General features: G+C 43.5%; 1 protein-coding gene across 4 annotated transcripts in view; it reads right to left on the reverse strand.

Annotated features, from left to right (window-relative positions):
* The window catches only part of RALB (RAS like proto-oncogene B), a 65,475-nt gene that overhangs the window by 17,028 nt on the left and 26,058 nt on the right, over positions 1-22,389 (reverse strand). For all 4 annotated transcript variants that reach the window (XM_032479293.1, XM_032479294.1, XM_032479291.1 and 1 more), the window contains one exon: positions 59-224. In XM_032479293.1, the coding sequence (XP_032335184.1) occupies positions 59-172 (114 nt within the window). In that variant the 5' untranslated portion in view covers positions 173-224. The remainder of the gene's footprint in view (positions 1-58; positions 225-22,389) is intronic.

Raw genomic sequence — 22,389 nt, forward strand, 5'->3', positions numbered from 1 at the left:
TCGGAGAGGGGACGCTGCCACGCAGACGACGGGCAGCAGGCCGTGCCTGGCATCTTACCTCGTCATACATGAACTGGAGCGTCAGGGCCGACTTGCCCACCCCTCCGCTGCCGACCATGATCACCTTGTGAAGGGCCAGCGAGTTCTGGCCCTTACTCTTGTTTGCGGCCATCCTGCTGGTTTTCTGAGGCTGCGAAGCCCGGACAGAAGACCCAGGTGAAGAGCTGCCAATGAAGAAGACAAAGACTTAGAGGAGGGTTGGTTTCTACCTCAGTGAAATCAAATGAAAACCACACACTCCAGAAAAGCCTGACCCACACACTCCAAGAGCGGAGCCATCTTTCCAGGCTCCAGGCAGAGATAAACGCCCTCCAACCACTCCGGAAGTCGCTGACCGCAGCAGAGCCAGGACCAGAGCGAAGGCAAGACAGGGAAGAAATGGGTGGGCGCATCCAATGCCCCATCCCTGGAGACGCAGGGGAGCCCAACCCAGCCCTCAAACTCAGCACACCCAACAGTGCTCCACGGAAGTGGCAGGACCACACGTCAGATGACCCTGTCATCCGATGCCACAGCTCAGGGACCCCCACCTCCACCTCTGTGTCTCATCCCTCTCCTCTCCGTGTTCCTCTGACACACACCCCCCCACGTGGCCCACCACTGGGGATCGAGGACGAGCTCTTAACAAGCTGATCACCTCTCCGTAGATTGGGTACCCCTGTAGGAAACACAACTGTCCCCAGATTTGGGTGACGTGGAGATCAACGTGTTAAAAGGGATAAGTAAACATGCTTCTAACAATAAGCACCCCTTTACGACACGTGACAGTTAAAAGGAGGAAAACTAAATTATTTACTCCACGTTTATTTACACTGATGGACTAAAATGAGTTGAACTTTTCTAAAATAACCATCTGTTAGTCTAAATCAGTTTAACCTCATCGGAAGTGAGACTGAAGGAGGAGAACACAGCAACCTTGGCAGCGTGGGAAGATCAAGTATTCCAAAGAAGTAAATTTAGTAGGGGGAGGGTAAACCTCAAGTGGTAGAGAGCATGCTTAACATGCTCAAGGTCCTGGGTTCAATCCCCAGCACCTCCTCTAAAAATAAATAAATAGACCTAATTACTTCCCCCACAAAAAAATTTTTTTTAATTTTTTTAACTAGTAAATTTAATAGGTTCCTGAAACTTCTTCTAACCTGAGTGCTAATTTTTATTTTAAACCATTTGTATGGACAATCTTTTATATACTTCACAGCATAAGGAAAAAGGACATAGGATGAAGGGGGCCCAAGGCTGGCTCTGCCATTCATGAGACGTGTGAGTTAGATGCTAGTTACTCAGTTTTCCTACCTGCAAAAACAAGTAAACCACCACCTGCCATGCAGCATTCTTCTGAGTATCAAATGTGATAATGTGGGCAAGACCTGAGCCCTGTGCCTAGCACATGGTAGGAACTTAAGAAAGGCTGGTTTCCTTCCCATCTGATTTTAAGATAATTTTTTTTCTAACTATAATATTATGGGTACCCATTTCCATTACTTCTGACAAAGTAACTTGAAAATAGCCCCAGAAGAAAAATAAATATATTTAAACACACACACCCCAATGGGCAACATAAAACAACATCAGTTTAAATCAGTCATTCCCATCCTTGGCAGCACAATGGAATCGCTGGGGAGCTTTAAAAACATCCCCAGAGATTCTGATGGAATTTGGTCTGGGATGCCTGGGATGTCTGGGATCCCATCTACAAGCCTCCCAGGTGATTATAGTGGACCTCCAAAGTTGAGAACATCTATTAAGTGCACAGCTGAGCTGAAAAGAAAGTAAGAAATCCCCATGTTGGGGAGAAAAAAAATCAGAGCAGTAAGAGCTGATATTTCTGTGGTCCTGGAGGGCTGCTGTTCTTGGGAACTTAGGATTTAACAAGCACACGGGGCTAGGAGGCCAAACGCCCTTGCTAGATGAGCAGTTAGAACCAAGACCTCTTCTCAGTTGAGAACTGAGAAGCCAAGACCTTGAAGGAACACACTTTTAGGTAAAGAACAGACTAGCAAAACATCTGTCCACTGTCGGGGAGGAAGAAATTTCTTTTACTCTTCTAGGTTCCTCTGGCTGGTCTAAGAATTCAACTGACATGAGACAGATTAACAGGAGAAAACCAAACAAAGTTTAATAACATGTAGCCATGGGAGAGGACCCAGGGAAACTGAGTAACTGGCCAAAATGGCCCAAGCCCTCACCTTAAAGGCTGTCCTCAGCCAAAGAGGATGTTGGTGTAGGGAGAGCCAGTTGTGGGAGGTGACCAGGGAAATCCCAGTAAACAAGGCCACCGCTGTTATGCAGGTTTAAGTCACTGCCTTCTCCACTGGTAAGAGTTTCTAGAAATTCGGTCAGTTGCCCTGGTACAGCAAGGGAGACATCTTTATAAATGAAGCTGTACCTAGTAAATGTCAACTGCTTCTCACAAAACTCCTACTTGGTTTTCAGATTTTTTTCCATGTCTGCTGTGTTTTAGAAAGTAACCAGCTTAAAACTACTCATGTGCCAAAGAGATATATTTGGGGATGATAAATTCTGCTCCCCTACACCACCAGCAGGGGAATAAAATAAGGAAGCCTGTCTGCCTGAGCCCTGGCTGTAAGGAAGGTGTACCCTGAAATCCGAAGCCAAGAAATTAACATAAAACGTAACCCCGGGCTGGTCACAGTGCTGGAGCACAGGGCAGAGTGCTGAACACAGCCCCTCTGGGGGCAAACATGCAGTGAAGATGGCCCAGGATTCCTGGAACTAAAGCCCGCAAACTGGAGCCCACAGTTCCAACCTATGAAACACCCAAGAAAATAATTCTACAGGAGAGTCAGCATCCATAACAGGCAGGACTTTTCAGACAGTCATTAGAAAAGGGGCTATTTGATCATTTTAAAGAAAGACAAAACCAAAATGTGAGGAAAAACTGCAATATCAAAAGACCAAGAGCTGAACAAGAACCACTCTGAATGTCTAAAATACTTTTTTAATTATTTAAAGTGAAAAATAATAAAAATGTAGGAGAGGAAAGACAAACCCATCTTAGTTCATTGGTTGGGGCTGGAAAATCAGACTGACAAAAGACGGATTAAGGAGAGAAACACAAACAGAAGCTTATTAACATGTGCGTGTTGCACACACACACACAGAATCAGTGGCGGTGACTCGAGGAGGGCGGGCTTATATAGCATCTTAGCCAAAAAACAATGGATGTTGTAGAGAAGGGACAAGACAAAGGAAAGGGGCTTTGCACGTGGAGGAGTGGCAAACGGTGGGAAGGTGAACATAAGGGGAAACTAATGGAAGATGCGGGCTAGTGAGTAAGACGTGTTATGTGGGTTCCTCCGGCGCTTCTCTGGGCGATCAGGTGATTAAGACTTGCTCCGCCCTTCCTGATAGAGAGGGGCGGGCAGAGCTTTTGTGTCTGTTACTTTTCAGTTGCCCTCACCTCAAAATAATTCTTATGTCAATGTGGCATATTTCAGGGTGGCATACTCTGAACCCCTTCAATGCTCAGTAGAAAATTTTAAAAAGACATAAAACTATCTTTAAAAAAGAAAAAACAAAATCCTGTCACCCAGAGATATTTGCTATTAACAATGTTATTTCCTGCTCGCACTGTAACTTACATATTCTTATATTTTAATCCATATATTCCTATATTTAAAACCTTTTCGAGATTGTATTTATGAAGCTTTGCATGTTATTCTTCACGATATATCTTTCCGTCTTCTTAAACAGAGGACTAAGCCTTTCCTGGATGACTTAAGGATCACCCGCACCATGAAGTCACGTGACCGGCCTCGGGCGGCCCTGAGTGGACTCACACACCTGCCCGCTCTCCTTGCACTGGACCCTCAGTTCACTTGCCTACACCAGGCCATCTTTCCACTCCCCTTTCCTAATTATGTGCTTTTTAATGAGTGTTCTAAGCAATTAATTAAATAATTAAGCTAAAATAGAGTAAGTGGGATAAGAAGCGGGTCTCCCCTAAAGGCTCAGGAAGGTGAAACTGCTTCTGGCCTAATTTCTGGTCCACAGCTGTTCACCACAGGACTGAGGCTGGGCCGTGAGGTTGGAAACTCCAGACCATCACTCTGTCACCCGATGTCTCTGAAGCAACCCTGCTTCTATGAATGATTACAGCTGCAAGAAAATGGAGAAATAATTTTCCAGGTGGGGGAGGTGCTTTCAAACACATGTCAACATCTAATTCTGAGCTGCTATTTTTCAAAAAAGAAAGACAATTTCTCTAGAAGAAACCACAACAAATAACTTGAAGACTATTCAACAGATTCACAGATATCTGCTAAAATACCCAGGCTCAGAGCTCAAAACTTAAAATAACCATGGTGGATAGTTCCAACCTACATAACTACATCAGCGCTTGACATGAAGGTCAAGACGTGAAAAAGGCAGGAGCGTCAGCCAAGCGCCCATCCCTGAACCAGTCCCGGAAACTGCCGATGCCGACCGTCCAGACTTCTGGGATTGGAGAGAATAAACCACTGTGTGTTTAATCCGCTGTGAGTCTATTTATTGTTGCTGTTGCTTTTATGTATACTGAAAGCAGTCCAGAAACATAGTCTTTGCACTCAAGAAACTCAAAGTCTAGTGGACAGGCAAATTAGTAAATGATTACAATATGGCATGATAAATTCGAAGGCAGGAGCATCCAAGGGGTGCCCTGGGAACACAGAGAAACGACTAGATCAGACGGGAGGGTCAGGGAAATGTTCCTAGAGGGAGTGACACGAGAACTGACATTTGAAATCATTGACTAAAGAGAGGAGGAGAAAGAACAGGAAGAAAAAAGGCAGTGAGGTTTAGGAAGCTCATGCTGATGATTTGAGTTTATAACAGATATGCCTAGCCAATAAATGTGTTCCTAGAAAACAACACAGCTATCCTTTTCCCCACATTTTACTGTGAAAAGTTTCAAGTTTTCAGAAAAGTAGAAAGAGCTGCACAGTGAACGCACATACCCACCACCCAGATTCTACAATTAACATTTCACTCCACTTGCTCTACCACAGACTCAGTCACCTGGCAGCCCTCTACCCACCCATCAATCTGTCTTGTTTTTTGATGCCTTTCCATGCAGGCTGCAGACATCAGGACATGTCATCCCTCACTTCAGCAGACACCCATTTTTCACAAAGCAAGTATACTTCTCCCAGAACTCTCTCTAAGGGGCTTGCAAACTTCCTGCTCTCTTCCATGACCTATCTGGGGTCGGAGCCAATATGCGAAAGCTACAACACAGACCTTCCAACAAGGGGAATTTGGGCCTGTAACACCAGGACCTGGCATGGCCCTCACCTGACAAGTCTTTTACCAGGGAGTTGACAAACATACCCACAGACACACTTTAATATGTCTCCATCTACCAACAGGAAAGCTCTATAGTGGGCTTCATTTTTGTTCAAAAAACATTTAAACACTACTTTGTGCCAAGTTGTGCCCTTAGAAACTCAATCTCCTAAGGGAAGTTATATATAAATAAAGCTCTGAAGTATCATTGCTCACATGTAATGATAAAGATGGTACAAGGTATAATGGAAAGCATAATGAACTCCGGAAAGGCTTCAGAATTGAGTGAGAACTCACTTAGCAGGTGGGGGTGAGAGAGGGAAGTTTTCCATGCATAACACAGGGCACATGCAAAGCAGCAGAGGCGTGAAACACCATGTGTGTCCGGATACCACATCATATGGAGGCGCAGGTATGGGGTGGGGAAGTGACTGGGTATTGCGTCTCAAAAGATAGACATGTTCATCTACAAATGAGCCTAAGATGTTATATTAAGAAACATACTTTAGAGAAAACGGGGAGCCACTGTGGGGTGGGTCCTCCAGCCCAACTTAACTGTAAGGCACTGGATCAGTAAGAATAAACATGTACCCTCCTGCATAGAAAAACAAGACACTTTCATTTAGATTGCTTGGTAGAGAGGCAAAAGAGTTGGGAAATGTTTTTCCTATGTGATGTTCTATGATACCTTAGAATCAGATCAGCTCCCTACCAATGGCACTAATTCAAATACAAGAACACATGTTCACTTGAGAAATGAAATTCTGAAAGCAAATCACAGTACATGTACATAAGCTATGCCAATGTGTGTTACGAGGAAGAAGTGGCTTCTACTGAACTTTAATCCCATAGGCTAATACAGTCATTAGTCTTTTGTTAAACTTAAGCTAGGAGAAAATGAATTGGTAGGTAGAGTCTAAACGCCACTTTGTCTGTATCATGTTGTCATGAAAATCAAATAAGAATTTGACGATGCAGGAAAAAAACTTCCTCCTCCAGTCCTCGTAAAATTCAGGTGTCCTCGGTACCAGGTACATGAAAGCACGTGGGAAATTATCACATACTATACACACACAAAGAATTACATTTAGCACTTTTTCTTCAGGTAACACGGCTCGAAGGTAGCTTGGATATTACTAATAGGCCGTCGACATAATATTTGAGTCTCTCAGAACATTACTCATGTTTTTAATCCTTTAAATAACAGTCAAGAAGGAAGACAATCCTAAATCTGGAACAATTTAAGCACTAAAATAATTAAGGACAGAATGAAAACAGACCACTGAAAAATGAGGAATTCATGAATCCATCTCTATAACAAATATTAAACAAACAAGGGGAGAAGGGAGGGTTCTTGCTTAGAGTAGAACTCCAAGTCCAAAGGCAGACTGATACACACAGAGGGGGCACCTCGGCTGGAAAACCAACATTTTGCAACTATCATAGTAGAATCATTAGTAGATGCAAAATCTAAAGGAGAGATTTAGATGAGGAACAGGATATGTATGGTCTTAAAGCGTCTCCATGATTACTTATGAATCAGACTCTGCGTTTTAACAAGCAGCACTATTCTAAGTGTCAAGCCAAATCCCAACTATTCATACCACTTCCTGCCACAATCCAAATCAGAAACAATCTGATCTAAACTAGGGTCATGAAGGACCCTCTCCACAAAAGCAACACTCTCAAATATGAAGGGACACAGGAAACAGATGGGTTGCAGGGACTGTAAATGCTGAATGTGAAAAAGTAAAATGCAGTGACACTGTCTATCCAGGTAGACATCATTTCCATTAATACTGAAAGTTGATATATAATCTTCTTATTTCTCGGCATCTAACACCAAATTATTAGATAGTTGTGACAAAATGACTGTATATATGAGTGTGCATGTGTGTAAGAGTAAGAACCAACAGCACTGAATCCCTACATCACTGTCCTTTTAATGACACGACACACACTTGTGGTTATTTGTAAACAGTCTCACGTGCGCTCCTTGGGCAGTAAGGTAGTGTCTTGTTCATATGTGTGTGTCTCCAGGGCCTACAATTCTGACCTACAGTAAATTAGAGACCAGAAATGCCCCGAGAATGAATAAAGGAATAAATGAATGATGAGGGGAGAGTTTCAAGAAATAAAAATGAGGACTCACTTTAAGCAATTTTCCGTAACACGTACTATGTCACATTTCTCATTCACATTCCACTAAGGAAATACTGTCTTTTGAGTGACCTATTGTGAACAGTGATTCTAGAAGATAAGCAATTAAAGCAGCGGCCCTCCCCCGAGGCTCGTTTTGTGGTGTGACAATAAATGCTGCTAGCTATGATAATGATCATAATTTTAAGATGTACATGTGCGCACGCACACATATGCTCAGGAGCCAATTAGAAGAGACCAGTCAAAGGTGGACAATTAAAGATCAATAAAGATAGTAACTGCAATGGATGGAAACACAGCACATTTGTTCACAAAGACACCAAAACAGCACCTGATTCATCACTTTTGGAGGATGAGTGAAACAACTCATTATTTTAAAAATTGGTAAATTAAGGGAAAAAACTAAAAATGTATCTTGCTTCTCTTATACAAACTGTACAGACAGGTAACCAAACAACACATGAAGCAAAGTTTCCCTTTACAAAATATTCTAACTAATCAAGGAACAATAGGACTTGCGCTATCGCCATTTTGCAACTCCTCATGAATTAAGACATCTAAGTACTGAGTATCAATGACTGCTAATGTTACAAAAAAGAGACAACCTGACATCTTGAAAAAGACATATAACCATCAATGATGTAGTCTTGCCAAAAAAAGCTTCTAACTACTGATTTACGGGAGGTGCAGGAGACAAAGGAATGCGTTGAACATACCACACAGGCACACTGCCAGCAACACAGAAACTGTAGGAAGCTCTATGGAACAAGCCACCCGGTTTCTTCAACAAATAAAGTGCAAGAAAAGAGACCTGGAGAGGGACCCTGTAAACTGTGAGACCTAAGAGCTATACCAACTGACCAAAACATGTGCACCTTATCTGGATTCCAATTTGAACAAATAAACAAGAAAACTGGGGATTCTGAACACTGTATTTGTAGATATTAAGGAACATTTATGATTAAAATTTTTTTCAAGTGACTCCATTTAACCTCTTTACAAATGAAGCTAAATGATCTATGGGATTTCCTTCAATGTTATCAAGGGGGAAGAGAGTGAGTAGGGATACAGATGAAATAGGATTAGCCAAAAATTGATCATTGACTGATGCATCAAGGTAGTTCATCATACTATTCTCTGTACTTTTTGTATATGTTTGAAAATTCCTACACTAAAAAGTTTTAAAAAATAATGAGGACAAAAATACAGGTGCCTAGGTCCCATTCTCCCTAGAGATTCCAATTTAGGCACATGGGAATGTATGCTTCTAAGCTGCCCAGACAATTCTAATTCACACCCAGATTGAAAACCATTCCATTAGACTTTAAGCTCTTTGAGAACAGAGTCTGTATTTTGTTTATCACTACCTCACTCATTACCTATCACAGAAAAAACATTATTAATTGAATGAAATTCACTAAGATTGCAGCCATTTTCTCACCCTAATTCTAGAAAAATTAGAATATGCATCTGGACAGAACCACGAATCTAACATCAACTGGAATTCCTACTTTCTAACAACTGTTAGCTGACAGTCTCACAGTTCACACTATGCTACCACCTCTGTTTTTGCAAAGGCCATGGCTCGTTGCTATCTTAAGAAAGCTGATTTACTTTTCACAGTCTGATTCAAAATTATTTTCTAGTCACTTGATGGAGATGACGCAGTATCATTACTCAGCTCTCTGATATCACTCCTAGAGACGATCTCTTTATTTTCGTTCAGCCCATCAAGTGAATGCTTTCCTCTTCACATTTACCTCCTAACTCAAGAATCTTATTCATCACAGAGTCTTCTATTTAACTTCTGTTCTTCAAATTCAAATACTACAAACATTTCCTATACTCATTCTACAGTTTTAAAGTTCCAGAAGTAGGGGAGCCCTGAGTAAATGAGAAAGAAAAATTTTAAAAGACTATCTGTCTTGGGAAAGCACAGAATTCCACCAAAGGCGGGACAAAATAATGAAGACTTCAAATGACATGCTCAGTAGGGAGGGTACAGCTCAGCAGTAGAGCATGTGCTTAGCATGCACGAGGGTCCTGGGTTCAATCCCCAGTACTTCTGTTTAAAAAAAGTAAATAAATAAAAATAAACCTAATTACCTCCCCCCAAAAAAGACAATGTAAAATAAATGAGTAAATATTTAAAATAAAGTGAAATGCTCACTTCCACATAATGAAATCAATTTAAGAAACAAAGAGAGTGATTCTGATTTGAAAATGAATCTTTGGATTTTCACAATTTAGAACAGAATAAAACTCCAGAAACCAGGAAACAGGTTTTTTTTTTCTTTAATACTTTATCAAATTCTATCAATACCTAAATTTTCATTTTTATTAAATCAGTTTTGGAAGATTTTTAGTACGTTTGTAGCATATTTTTGCAATCCCAGGTTAAACCACCCATAATAACAAGTGGATAGGCATGTTACACCTTAATTTCCAAGAGAAATGCTTATTTTTGACAGGTATACTCCCAGGACTAAATTCTACTTTAGCTTCTTGAGGATGGTCCAGTTATCAACTGTTACATTGAGAAAAAAAAAAAAGTACAAATTGCTCCTTCTTCTCTCAACAAAACCTAGAAATTCAATTCAGGACAATTTTTTATTAAAGACTTGCTTAAGCACTCCAAATCTTCCATATTATATATGTGGTAGAAGAAAGTATCTCTGGCAAGACTGCAGGTCTCCAGATTTAGTGTTGTCAAACCATACTTAGGGCATATACTTTCATATACTATCTTATTCCTTCCCATAAATCACTAAAATTTCTCCGAAGCCCTCTGAACTCGCCTCCAAAATCAAAACATAGAGAACTATTTAAACAGACCCTTTTGCAAAAGCACATCTGGTAAAAATGAGTTTTTAAAAGATTTCGCTAAATGATTTAAGGTACTGTCTGCCTGGCATCCTTTTCTAGAAACTGCTCCCCTCCGCTGTCCTCGTGGTTTTTACAGGAGAGGGGTGAGGGCTGAAGGAGACATGCCAGGTTAGTATGTGGCCCCGTCCCCTGGAAGAAACTGATCCCAAAAAGGGCACCTGGCCCATGTGGGAGGGCAAGGTCCACGATGGATACAGCTGGGAGAGGGAGCCCCAGGCAGAAGCAGGCGAGAAGCAGGAACCCCGAGGCCCTTTGGACCGTGCACTGCCCCTCCCAAAAGGAAGGGCAGCTCCTTAGCACCAGCTGATGCCTGGGAGTTAGGAAAGTCAGGCTTCTGATTTTTTTAAAAAGGCACCAGAAATTTGGACTCTGTTGTGAAACCTCTCTAATTAAATGTTCATAACTCAATCCGCTTTTAAAAGCACTGTGAGCAAACGAAGCATGTCTGCAGGCCACTCATTTTTACAAATTGGCAGCTATGCTTTTTGCCAAGCAGTAAAAGCTGATCTACAGCAAGAAAGAGAGACAGAGCCAGCACATGGAGAGAGACACTGCGTCGGTCCTGGCAGCATTCAGGCCGCTGGTTCCAGCTGCTCCTGAGTCCCGGCCACATCCTCTGCCCCTTCCTGTGACTTCATTTTTCGTTTCCTCTCTGAGTCAATGCCACACACTGGTATCCTCCCAATAAACTCTCCTCTGTGGCGTGAGGGTGTTAACTAACGTTTCTATCACTTCCAGCCGACGGGTACCAAGTGACTGACTGTACATATGGCTTTAAAAGTATACAAACAATTCAAGTCCAGGGAGTCAGACCCAGGCAGGGCCACAGGCAAAAGTACATGACACAAGAACACTCCCTTCTGAATGGATAAAGCCTGAACTCTACATACAGCAACTGCAGCTAAAGGTGCTTCCAAGGAATTCAAACACTCTGCCCCCTTGTGTGGTTGGGACTTCTGTCCGCAATGAAGGAAACCCCAAGTGAAAGTAGCTTAAACAAAAAAGTTACTTATTGGCTCAGATAACCACATGTTCAGGAATAAAACTCGCTCCAGGGACTCAAATGAAGTCTCCGGAACCCAATTTTCCTGTCCCTATCGCTAGCCTCCATCCTCTCCAACCTCATCATCCACTGCTCTTCCCCCACCCACTGCCCATCTCCCAACCCTAAGGCTTTTTGCAGTAACATTCACAGACTTAATTCCTTCTCCTCTAGGTTTCCACTGAAATGTCGCTTCTTCAGAGAGGCCTTCCTAGACTCCGTGTCTCAGGGAGCACCGCCACCCCCCGTCATCCTCCACTACAGCTCTTTGCTTCTTTGCAATAACTTTCTTTTTCTACTTACTTGTTTTTCGCTAATTCATTCCGCTACGATTAAAGCTCTGTGAGGGTGGGCACCAGGTCTGCCCTTTCCCCTCCTGTATCCTGCACTGTGGGACTCTTTCCCTTCACCATCATGTAAACCATGCTGCAACCTCAATAATGTGACTCTCACCCAAACTATGACTATCATAAAATCTAACACACGATGCATATGTGTGGCTGGGACATTATGCTGTACACCAGAAACTGACACATTGTATCTGACTATGTTTCAATCAATCAATTAATCAATCAATCCCATAAACACCAAAAAAATAATCTAACACACAATACAAACTTAACACTTGGATTCATCTGTATCATTTCCGTTATTTATGGCCAAAAGTCTGAAAAGTTTAAGCCACTATTTCTTTATTTCAAAGCAAAGTCTGACAAATGGATAACATTCATTTGTATTTTTTAAGGTTTGAGAATTTGTCACTAAAGAATTTTCATCTCTTCTAAGATTGTTATTTAAATATTATTTGAACTCATTATGAGGTTATCATTACTACGTAAGAGACAGGCTTTGAAAACTGAGACTACCAGATCGTCGAATAAAGTAAGTTTATCTATTAAACAAGTCTCAGCATAAACAAAAAACTGAAGCCTCAGTGGCTGGGTGCTTCCATACAATATGCAAAGTCCCTCTGTTAAATCTTTTCAGTAAATGAAGGTTCTCAGTCTTGACTTTCCTAGTTAGCAAATGTGCATTTTCTTATTGCTTTTCATGAACCAGGACTATTCCAGGAGTGACAGTCCTGGCAAGAAACAACTGAAGTCATCACAGAACTCAAGAGTTCTCTTTCTGTATACTCAGCGCTTCGTACTCAGACTAACTTAAAGAAGAAAACTCAATTTTCCCTGCCCCTTGCGCAGCTGCTATTGTCATTAGCACTGGGGAAGAGAATATTTTTATATTCTTCTACATGTATGACTCAGTTTCCATGTCTATGAAAATAAGGAAGCTGAATTAAATGGTCTAAGTTCCTTTCCAATTTTTTTGCTGTTTTTCCTGAAATTAGATCTGCAAAACACATTAGCACTCCTGTGTGCCTAAGGAAATTTGTTTTAAGTATATCTGTTCTCTAATGCGTATCTCTTTATCTGTTCTCTGGCCATAGGGGGAAAATGAAAACTAAACAAAAACAAAGTAAATTAACTAAAACAAAACCAGAAAGCTCTGAGTCACTCATCATAAGCACCTGGCCTCTGGTTTGTACCTCTCTGCATATGTGATTCCTTCTGCCAGGACAGCCCTTCCTCTTGATGAAGAATCGGCCTAAATACTTCCCCCACCACCTTCCGAGCTCCCTCCCAGTGTGGCTGACCCTCTGGTCTCAGTGGCCCCTGTGTCTGTCGATACACCTGCTGCTGCACTGAGGTAAAGCGGTGATGTCCTTCTAGACAAGGTCTGTCCCTCCCACCACACCGAGAGCTGCCCATTCCCCACCTCCGTGCGCGTGTGCCCGGTACTAAGGAGGTGCTCAGTTCACGGTGGATAAAAAAACAAGTTCTCCATCTGGGGTGGGAGGCTTCAAAGGGACAAGTGGTAACTGGTAAACTGCAAAAGTTAATTCACTTAAAGGATGACTTTCCCGAACTACAAAGCAACAAGAAATGGTGGGAGGTAATTTATAAACTCTGGTTTTTTAAAGAATGTATAAATTAGTCCCGAAATAAAGACCCTTCCCACCATACCCTCTCCCCCAGTGGAATCTGGGGCTGTCTGTCACTGGCCTTGGAGAGGTCCACCAATTTACATGGACTCCAGTTCCTTCCACCTGCAAAGGCAGCCTTGGAGACATCAGAGCTACTCCATCTCTCCGTAGCTGAAGGTCAAATTTGGAATTAGCACACATGGCTCTGTTCTGAATTACTTACCCAAATAAAATCCTGTTTAGAGTTGTGCTACTGCTATTTCTGCTTCTACATCATCTACAGGGATGTCATACGCACTCAGACTAAGCTTGTGTAACCTGCAAGGTCACTTCACTAGTCGGAGGCAGGGCTGGGACTGGCACCCCAGCAGTCTTGCTTCAGAGTCCACACTGGGCTGCTCCATCAGTGGATCGGGGCGGGGTGGGAAAGCCCTTTAAGCATGGTGTGAAATACTGGAATTTATGGATCAGAAAGCTCATCAAGAGATAGAAATGCACAGACAACTAGAGCACAAGTTCTAAATCAAAGATCTGGAAGGAAAGGTACAATAAAAAAAAACAGTTATTATACACTCAGAGGAATTGAAAGCAGGCACTTGAACAGACATTTGCAGATCCATGTTCAGAGCAGCATTATTCACAACAGCCAAAACATGGAGGCAACCTAAGTGTCCACTGATGGATGAATGGAAAACAAAAGCAGTCTCTCCACACACTGGAATATTACTGAGTCTTAAAAAGGATGAAATTCTGCTATAACCTACAACGTGCATGAACCGTGAAGACATGAGGCTAAGTGAAATAAGCCAGACACAAAAGGACAAATCCTTTATGATTCCACTTATATGTGGTACCTGGAATAGTCAAATTCACAGAGATGAAAAGTAGAACAGCGGTTGCCAGGGGATGGGGACAGGCAAGATGGGGGGCCGGAGTTGAATGGGCACAGAGTTTCAGAGTGGGATGATGAAAAATGTTTAGGAGACGGAATAGTGGTGATGACTGTACAGCAATGTGAATGTAACTTAATGCCACTGAGCTATACACTTAAAATGGTCAAAATGGTATATTTCACATTATGCCTATTTTACCACAGTTTTTTAAAAGTAGCTCTATACCAACTACAGTGTGGTTCAGGAGGAAAAACTGCTCCCCTTGAGGTGCGGAGTCTGCCATGAGGAAGCCAATCACCTTGGTTAAGCTGCTTTTCTCAGCCTCAGTCTGATCTATAAAATACACAGGGTATCTGTATCCTCAGGGTTACTGTGAAGAAATGAGAAAACACCTGGCTGTGGGTAAGCACTTTGCTTTTTGAATATCACTCTCATATTCTAGAAAGTCTTGAGAAAGAAATTAGCCAAGAAGCCAAGGCAGGGCAGGCTGCCAGGCCTTAAAGAAGGAAGAGATAAGGCGAGGGAGGTTTCTTTGCTCAGACTCAGTCCCCTGCCAGCCGAGGCGACACCTGCCCAGGGCACCACACCAGAAAGGAAGAGGCTGGCTCCGGCCCTTGCTCAGCGCCTCACTCACTACGTGACAAGTCACTCCATTCCCTCGGCCAGAAGAACAGGGACCACACCTGCCCCGCCTCCCTTATGCCATAACTGGGGAGGAACTAATGGGGAAACGTGCACTCAAGGCTCTGAGTCTCGGAGAACATTTCCGGTATGGAAACAAGCCTAGGAGCCAGGCGTGAACAGATTGAGGTCCTTCAGTCCCTTCCTTCTTCTCTGTCACCCAAACATACAACATCATTCGTGGTCAGAAGCATTCCCAACGGGCACTTCAGGACCCGCCAGAAATCCCCTCCAGCAGCTCCTGAAATTTCTCCAGCAGAAACAATCTTTCTCTTCCAGGCTGTGCCCATGTATGAAGCTTTAGGGAACCAGCGTCGGGAAGCTGCCATCTACCCAGCCAAGCTTTGGGAAACACAATGCTAGGATGGGGTCCACCCTTCTCTCAAAGGGCAGCACATTGCTGAGCACCCCTCTACCGGAAGTGCAGGCACCCCCATTCTTCCTTCATCAGTACGACAGAACAGCATCCCGACAGAACAGCATCCATCCCCTGAAGTGACTAATCCCACCCCACCCGGGTGGGATTGAGCCCCAGGAACACCAGCCAAACCTTCAAAACCCTCCACCACTTCTAAGAGTGTTCCCCGACCTTCTGGCTTTCCCTGACACTTGGATGTGCCCTGGGGACACCACATCTTAATGGGATGTTGTCCTTCCTCTCCCACCATGTGTGTCAGGGCCAGGGGAGCTAAGTATCCCTTCTCCCTCCCCGCTGTGCGTCCAGTTCATTACTCCCCTCAGTCCAATAATCTCCTCCCTCCTCTTGCAAAAGCCATGTGTCTTTAAGGCCCAGGTCATCCCCAGTCCCCATCTCTTGCTACATCTCAGGACTTCCTCATCACCTCCATCATTTACTGACAGTATTTGCTTCTGGTTTCCAGGCCTCCTTTCTACCCCAACTCCCATCACCCTTCCCAGTGACTTCTATGTTCCTATGGATGAACCACCCCAGAGACTGGCCTCTCAAGTCCTTAAATGTCCCTTCTCTAAAAGCTTTTTCCTTCTCCCTAACACTGCGGTGGTAGTTCCCTGAACTCCATCATCATCAGAAAGGGCTCCTGCCTCCAACCTTCTAGTTCACTTGCTCAAATCCCACCCACTGCAATGCTCTGCTTCTTGACATCTGAAAACATTGGCCTCCATCATCTTCTCCTGTGGCATCAACTCCTTCTGCGCTCCACTTCCCTCCTTCCCTAGCTTGGATCCCAAAGCCCGGTATCATAAAAGTAAAGCCAAAAAAAAAAAAAAAAAAAACCATCGTGCAAAGACGGTCTCCTCCCTTGTTTCTTTCACGATTCTTTTCAGCACCTGCACCTGGCAAGCAAATGTTGCTGGAGCGGGAAAGAAAATCATGCAACCAGCTTTGCAAAACTTCACGGTAAATGTGTTTAGGGTCATAAACCAGGAATGGGCATTCATGCTACACTTCCTAGAAATGTTACTGTGATTCTCCCCTACGCCCTCCCTGTGCTCACTGTGACCAATAGCCTTACCTCATTTTCCCCAGACAGAAGCCATCAAGCGCAACTTCCCCGTTGATCCTCCACCAAATCTACAAACAAACCCCCTTTCCCCAGCATCCATGCCCATCTCCTCCTCCATGTGGCCTCCAGCTCCTCTATCCTTCAGCAAAGGCCAACCCTCCACACAAGCTATGGACCCCTCCAGTTGCAGAACGAAGAACGGCATTCCTGCCACTATCCACTTCTTCCTGCATCATTAATCAGTCTTTAACCCTCTGGGGGATCATCCCCAACGGCATACAGACACATTCTGTTTAATCTCCATCCTAAACCTATATACCTCTTTGATCCCTGTGTCCCTCTAGCTAGTGACACAATTTCTCTGTAGCTGATTACCTGTACCAATGCCTCTCCAACAAGTTAGCTGGGAATCTTGTTGAAATGCATCTTCTGATTCAGCAGGTCAGGATGCAGCCCAAGATTCTGTCCTGCCTACCCACTCCCAGACGATGCTCCTGGCCCACAGCCCCAACTCTGAACAGCAAGGCAATGGGTTTCCTCCTCTCACTACATCATTTGTGAAACTGGTTCTAATCTGACATCCTCCCCCAGCATAACTTCAAGAAGGATGGTCTTGTCAAGGTTACCAATAAACTCCATGCTGCAAACTCCAATAAAAACTTTGCCTTCTAAGGGGAGAGTATAACTCAGAGGTAGAGTGTGTGCTCAGCATGCATACGGTCCAGGGTTCAATTTCCCATACCTCCATTACATAAATAAATAAACAAACAAATAAATCTAATTAACACCCCCTCTCCAAAAAAACAAAAACAAGTTCTGCCTTCTCCTCTCTGACTGTTTTGAAAACGAGCATGTAGCAACTGTGATAAAACTGGGCCTGGAAAGAGGAAGGCCCCTAGTGGGCTAATCAAAGATGCCCTCATGGCATCTCCCTCCAGACACCGTCGCTCCTGGACTCTGCAACCCCACATCCTCCCAAAGTGCCTGCTGTTTCTCTGCCAGGTCTTCCTCCTCTAGCTGTTTCTAAGTGTCAGTACCCCTTGGAGCTCAGTCCTCCCCCTGCTCTCCTCTCCACTCTCCCCCTTGGTGATCTCATCCATTTCAGCAGCTTTATCTGCACCTCCCAAACTCTTAGGACCCAGCCCAGAGCACTCCCCTGATCTCGAGACTCATTTGCTTCCCTCCACCTCACCGCCACCTCTCCCTGCTTGGGTGTCTCGCAAGAATCTCAAGCTTAACATTCCAGAAATAGAACTCTGGATTCCTCCCCCTTAAAACCTGCTCCTTCTCCACGATTCTCCTTCTAGCAGTCAGTAAAGTACCTAGTCGTACCCAAGTCATCACTAAGGCTAAAACGCTGGGGGTCATCTTTGATTCTCCTGGCCTCTCCCCCAACTCCATTCATGACCAATTCTACTGATTCCGCCTTCTAATCCCATTTCAAAGGCTCCCGCTTCTTCCACCTCCTCTGTCACACCCTGGTACCTGCCACCAACCACTGAACAGCCACAATCTCCTAGCTGGCCTCTCACTGCCTCTCCAGCCCCTCTTCGATCTATTCTCCACACAGACCCTACTATACACAAAAGCCCCTCCAAATTAGTGTGTTCACAGCCCTTGAATGGCTCACCAGGAATGATATCCAAAACCTCTCCTCACCAGGGCCCACGAGACCCTGCACCCACCCTCCCCAGCCAGCTCTGCCTTCTTTCGGTTCCCTGAATACGCCAAGGGCTTTGCTACCTGGGATGACTTTCAGAACATTCTCTGCTCTCTTCTGCCTTCTCCTCTTTGCTTTCCGGAACACCTGAAGCAAAGAGGTCCAGTCAAGAAACTGAAGAAAGACCCCGGTGGCTGCCTGGAGCAGAAAGGAGGAGGCGGAGTCTGGTAGGAGATGAAACTGGAGCGGAAGATAAGGGCCAGATCATTTAAGACCGGCAGGTCCTGTAGTTTAGGGATTTTCAACCTTCTGCTGAGACACTGGGAAGCCTTTGAAGGGTTACCAGCGAATGGTGGTGTTATTAGAAGTGTGTGTTCAAAAGATCTTTTTGGGGAAAAACAGAAGGGCCAAGAGCAGACGTGGCAGGTGCAGCAAGCCAGGCCGAAGGGAATGACAGTGGCCATGGGGAGAGTGGCTAGATTTTAAAACTACTTAGGAGGTCATGATACTGTAATTTCTAAGAAACATGTATTCGGTCATTCCAACAACCTAATTTTAGTTTTTGTAGGCATTCGGTCTTCGTCCACAGCATGTGAGTTTCTGACTCACAGCTCCCCAAACCCTTGGAATTTCCTGAATGATAAGAGCAAGGGAAGTGTCTTCTGTTATATCTGGTCTCTTGTCCTCAGTTCCTGAAACCAATTCAGAGCCATAAAGATGAAGTGGGTGTCTTGTTTCCACCACAAGCCCCTTTCCCCCACATCTGGGTAAGGCCAAGGAGGTGACTTTTGGAAAACACCTAAGGACCCCAGGGAAACCATTCTTGAAAAGCGGGTTGGAACTTTCAGCCCCACCCTGATTTCTGGGAAGGAGAGAGGGGCTGGAGGTTGAATCAGTCACCAATGGCCAATGATGTAATCATGCATGCTTATGTAATGAGGCCTCCATAAAAACCAAAAAGAAGGCAGTTTGGAGAGCTTCCAGGTTGGAGAACCAGAACGCTTCCATGTGCCAGCACGGGGGGCCCCAAACTCCACGAGAACAGAAGCCCCTTTGTTGGGGACCTCGCCCTGTGTATCTCTTCACCTAGCTGTTGATTCATATCCTTTGGAATAAAGTGGTCATCTAGTGATTAAATGGGTTTCCTGAGTCCTGTGAGCTGCACTAGCAAATTAACCCAACCCAAGCAAGGGGTTGTGAGAACCTCTGGCTTACGGCTACTTGGTCAGAAGTACAGGCTAAAACCTGGGCTTGTGACTGGCATCTGACGCGGAGGGTAGTCTTTTGGGACTGAGCCCTTAACCTGTGGAATCTGATGCCACCTCCGGGTAGGCAGTTTCAAAACTAAGTTGAATTGTACGACACCCAGCTGGTGTCAGAGAATTTCTTGGTAGTGTAGCCCCACACACATAACCCACATTGGAATTGGGTGTAGATTTCTTAGAAGTTAAAAAAATGGCAGATCTTACTGAATGAACACAAATAATTCGAGATTTTAAAAAGGCTTAATGGAATTGAGTGTATGTATGTATATGAATGACTGGGACATTGTGCTGTACACCAGAAACTGACACATTGTAACTGATCGTACTTCAATTAAAAAATAATTAATTAATTTTTTAAAATAAAATAAAAAATGTAAAAAGGCTTAATATGCAAGTGTGAGTAGAGGTACCACATTGGCTAAAATCCGTTTCTAATAACAGGATCAGCTGATCCACAATAACTGACTGGCCACCAATCTTTTCCTGTTTTTACTGGTAGGGGGTAGGGGGTGGAAGGAAGGAGGGGGTTGATGGGAGAGGTAGGATAAAAGAAAACAAAGATACTAGCTCATAAATTAGGGCAGGGAGTGGGAAAAGGGCCAAAAATAGGAAGAAAGGAAAGGTAAATTGTGCTGACTTTCCCAGACTGCCTGATGGTGACTCCAACCTTCAACTGGGTTGGAATGAACAAAAGCAATTCTCAGAAGACTTCATTTTCTAAAGTTACAATTTAACATGATTTATGAAGCCTCTTATTATCAATATGCTTGAGTCACAGGACATTTCTTATGTGAAAAATACCAGAATCATAGAATTTTGTAGAGATGGAAAGAAACCTAGAGGTCATTTAATCAGGCTTCAGGCTCAGGATTCCTAAATTCTTCTCTCCATGTACAGACACTTCAGAAAGATTTCATCCAGAAGCTAAAAGAATAAGGCCCCTCTGTCCAGGTGGATAATTAAACTGTATTAGAGTTTCAAAACTGAAATGAAGAATTGCTAAGCAAATAAATATTGTCCAAAGATTAAAGGTAACTGGTGGAAGGGTATAGGATCTATGTTCTCCAAGATTTTTTCAGCTACTTTCCCAGTGGGTTTTACTTTTAAAAATACACAGATGATTAATGACTAATTTTAAGCTGTTCATCACAGAGATCATTTTGGCAACAATTTTTTTTACCAGTTTGTTTTAGGGTTAAAAAAAAAAAAAACTAAGCTGTTCCATTTGGTTTAGGGACCAGTGAGGTTTTAATTTCTAATTTCCAAAGCTACTGCATATTTGTCTAATTTAATTCTAGCATATGAGAAGGAAGGACCAAAAGAAAGAACATAAAGTTTCAAGTATAATACTAAAAAGTTTCTAGAATAGGAAAGACTCCAGCTGTATTTTAATCCCCTATAGCACATACTTCAGTATGCACATGAAACAAAACCTTAAACAAGAAATTGTGGTAGTGAGCCTCCAAGAATGCCAATGGTCCCCAAGCCTCCCCAGTGTAGTCCACTCCCACATTGTACCGGGGTGGTCTATGGGCTGTACATCACGTCCAAGATTACATACCAAGACAGGGCAGTTTCTGTCTTGATCATCGTCTTTCTCGCTCTCTCTCCCTCTCACATTACTTGCCCTGAGAATGTGTTGGGAAGAGTCCTACAGAGAGGCCCACCTGCTGAGGAACTCAGGCCTGCAGCCAATAGCCACGAGATAAGCTATCTTGGAAGCTAATTCTCCGACCTCAGTCAAGCCTTCAGATGACCAGACCTGAACCTGAAGCACCCAGCCAAGCAGCTCCCAGATTCCTGAACTTCAGAAACTGGGTGATTATAAATGTCTGTTGCTTTAAGTTTGGGGTAATTTATTACCCAGAAGTAGAAACATCGTTCAAAAGACCAACAAACTTTAGAGGGAGTCAGCCACACAGGCCCAAACCACTATTTTCCTTCAACTCATGCCATATATTAAGCAAAATTACATAGCTTGGAATATTTTAATTTGGATCAGACCTAACTTAGTATTTTGTATGTCAATTCCCAATCTAGTGGGTCTAAAATGTATCTATATAAATTGCCCACAAAGCACGGACAAAAGCAACAAAGACAACAATATATTAGCAACGATCAATTAATAGCACCTTTTTTTCTACATTTAGAGTTCCATTTTTTAAAACGGCAAAAACTCCCCAAAGATTTGTCTGCAACTCAGGAGACAGCTCACATTCAAACGTCCAAGGCCAGATATTCATCTGGTATTGGTGAGATCAGTGGGTCTGTGCCAAGCAGACAGCTGATGCTCAGTAAATATTAGTTTCCCTCGGCCTCCTTACCCACCCCAGCCCCCTCCGCATGATGAGGGAAGAGTTCCATCTTCTCTGGTACTCGGTCAGCTCTCTCTCATTCAGACTTCTCAGCAACATGCATTCACTTAAAATAAAAAAAAAAATCCAAGGGGCTGTTTGTTTAGAAGCACAGACTGCCCCCAACTTAACAATTCGACTTAGGATCTTTGGACTTTATGATGGCGCAAAAGCGATACATGCTCCATAGAAACCATGCTTCCAATTTTGAATTTTGATATTTTCCCGGGTTAGCAATAAGCAGTAGATACTCTGTTGCGAGCCGCAGCTCCCAGTTAGCCAGGGGATCATGAGGATAAACAGCTGATACACGCCCATCCCATGGCCATACTGCCATCCTGTTCTTCACTCTGAGTCCAGTATTCAATACATTACATGAGCCATTCAACACTTTATTATAAAACTAGCTTTGTGTTAGATGATTTTGTCCAACTGGAGGCTACTATAAGTGTTCTGGGCATGTTTAAGGTGGGCTAGGCTAAGGTATGAGGTTCAGTAGGTTAGGTGTATTAAATGTATTTTTGACTTAGGATATTTTCAACCTATGATGGGCTTAGCAGGACATAACCTCATAGTAAGTCAAGGAAAATCTGGAATTGGAGCCAACGAAAAGTGGGACTCTTGCATATCCTCTCGA

This window comes from Camelus ferus, chromosome 5, assembly GCF_009834535.1.
Source record: "Camelus ferus isolate YT-003-E chromosome 5, BCGSAC_Cfer_1.0, whole genome shotgun sequence".
Classification (NCBI taxonomy): Eukaryota; Metazoa; Chordata; class Mammalia; order Artiodactyla; family Camelidae; genus Camelus; species Camelus ferus.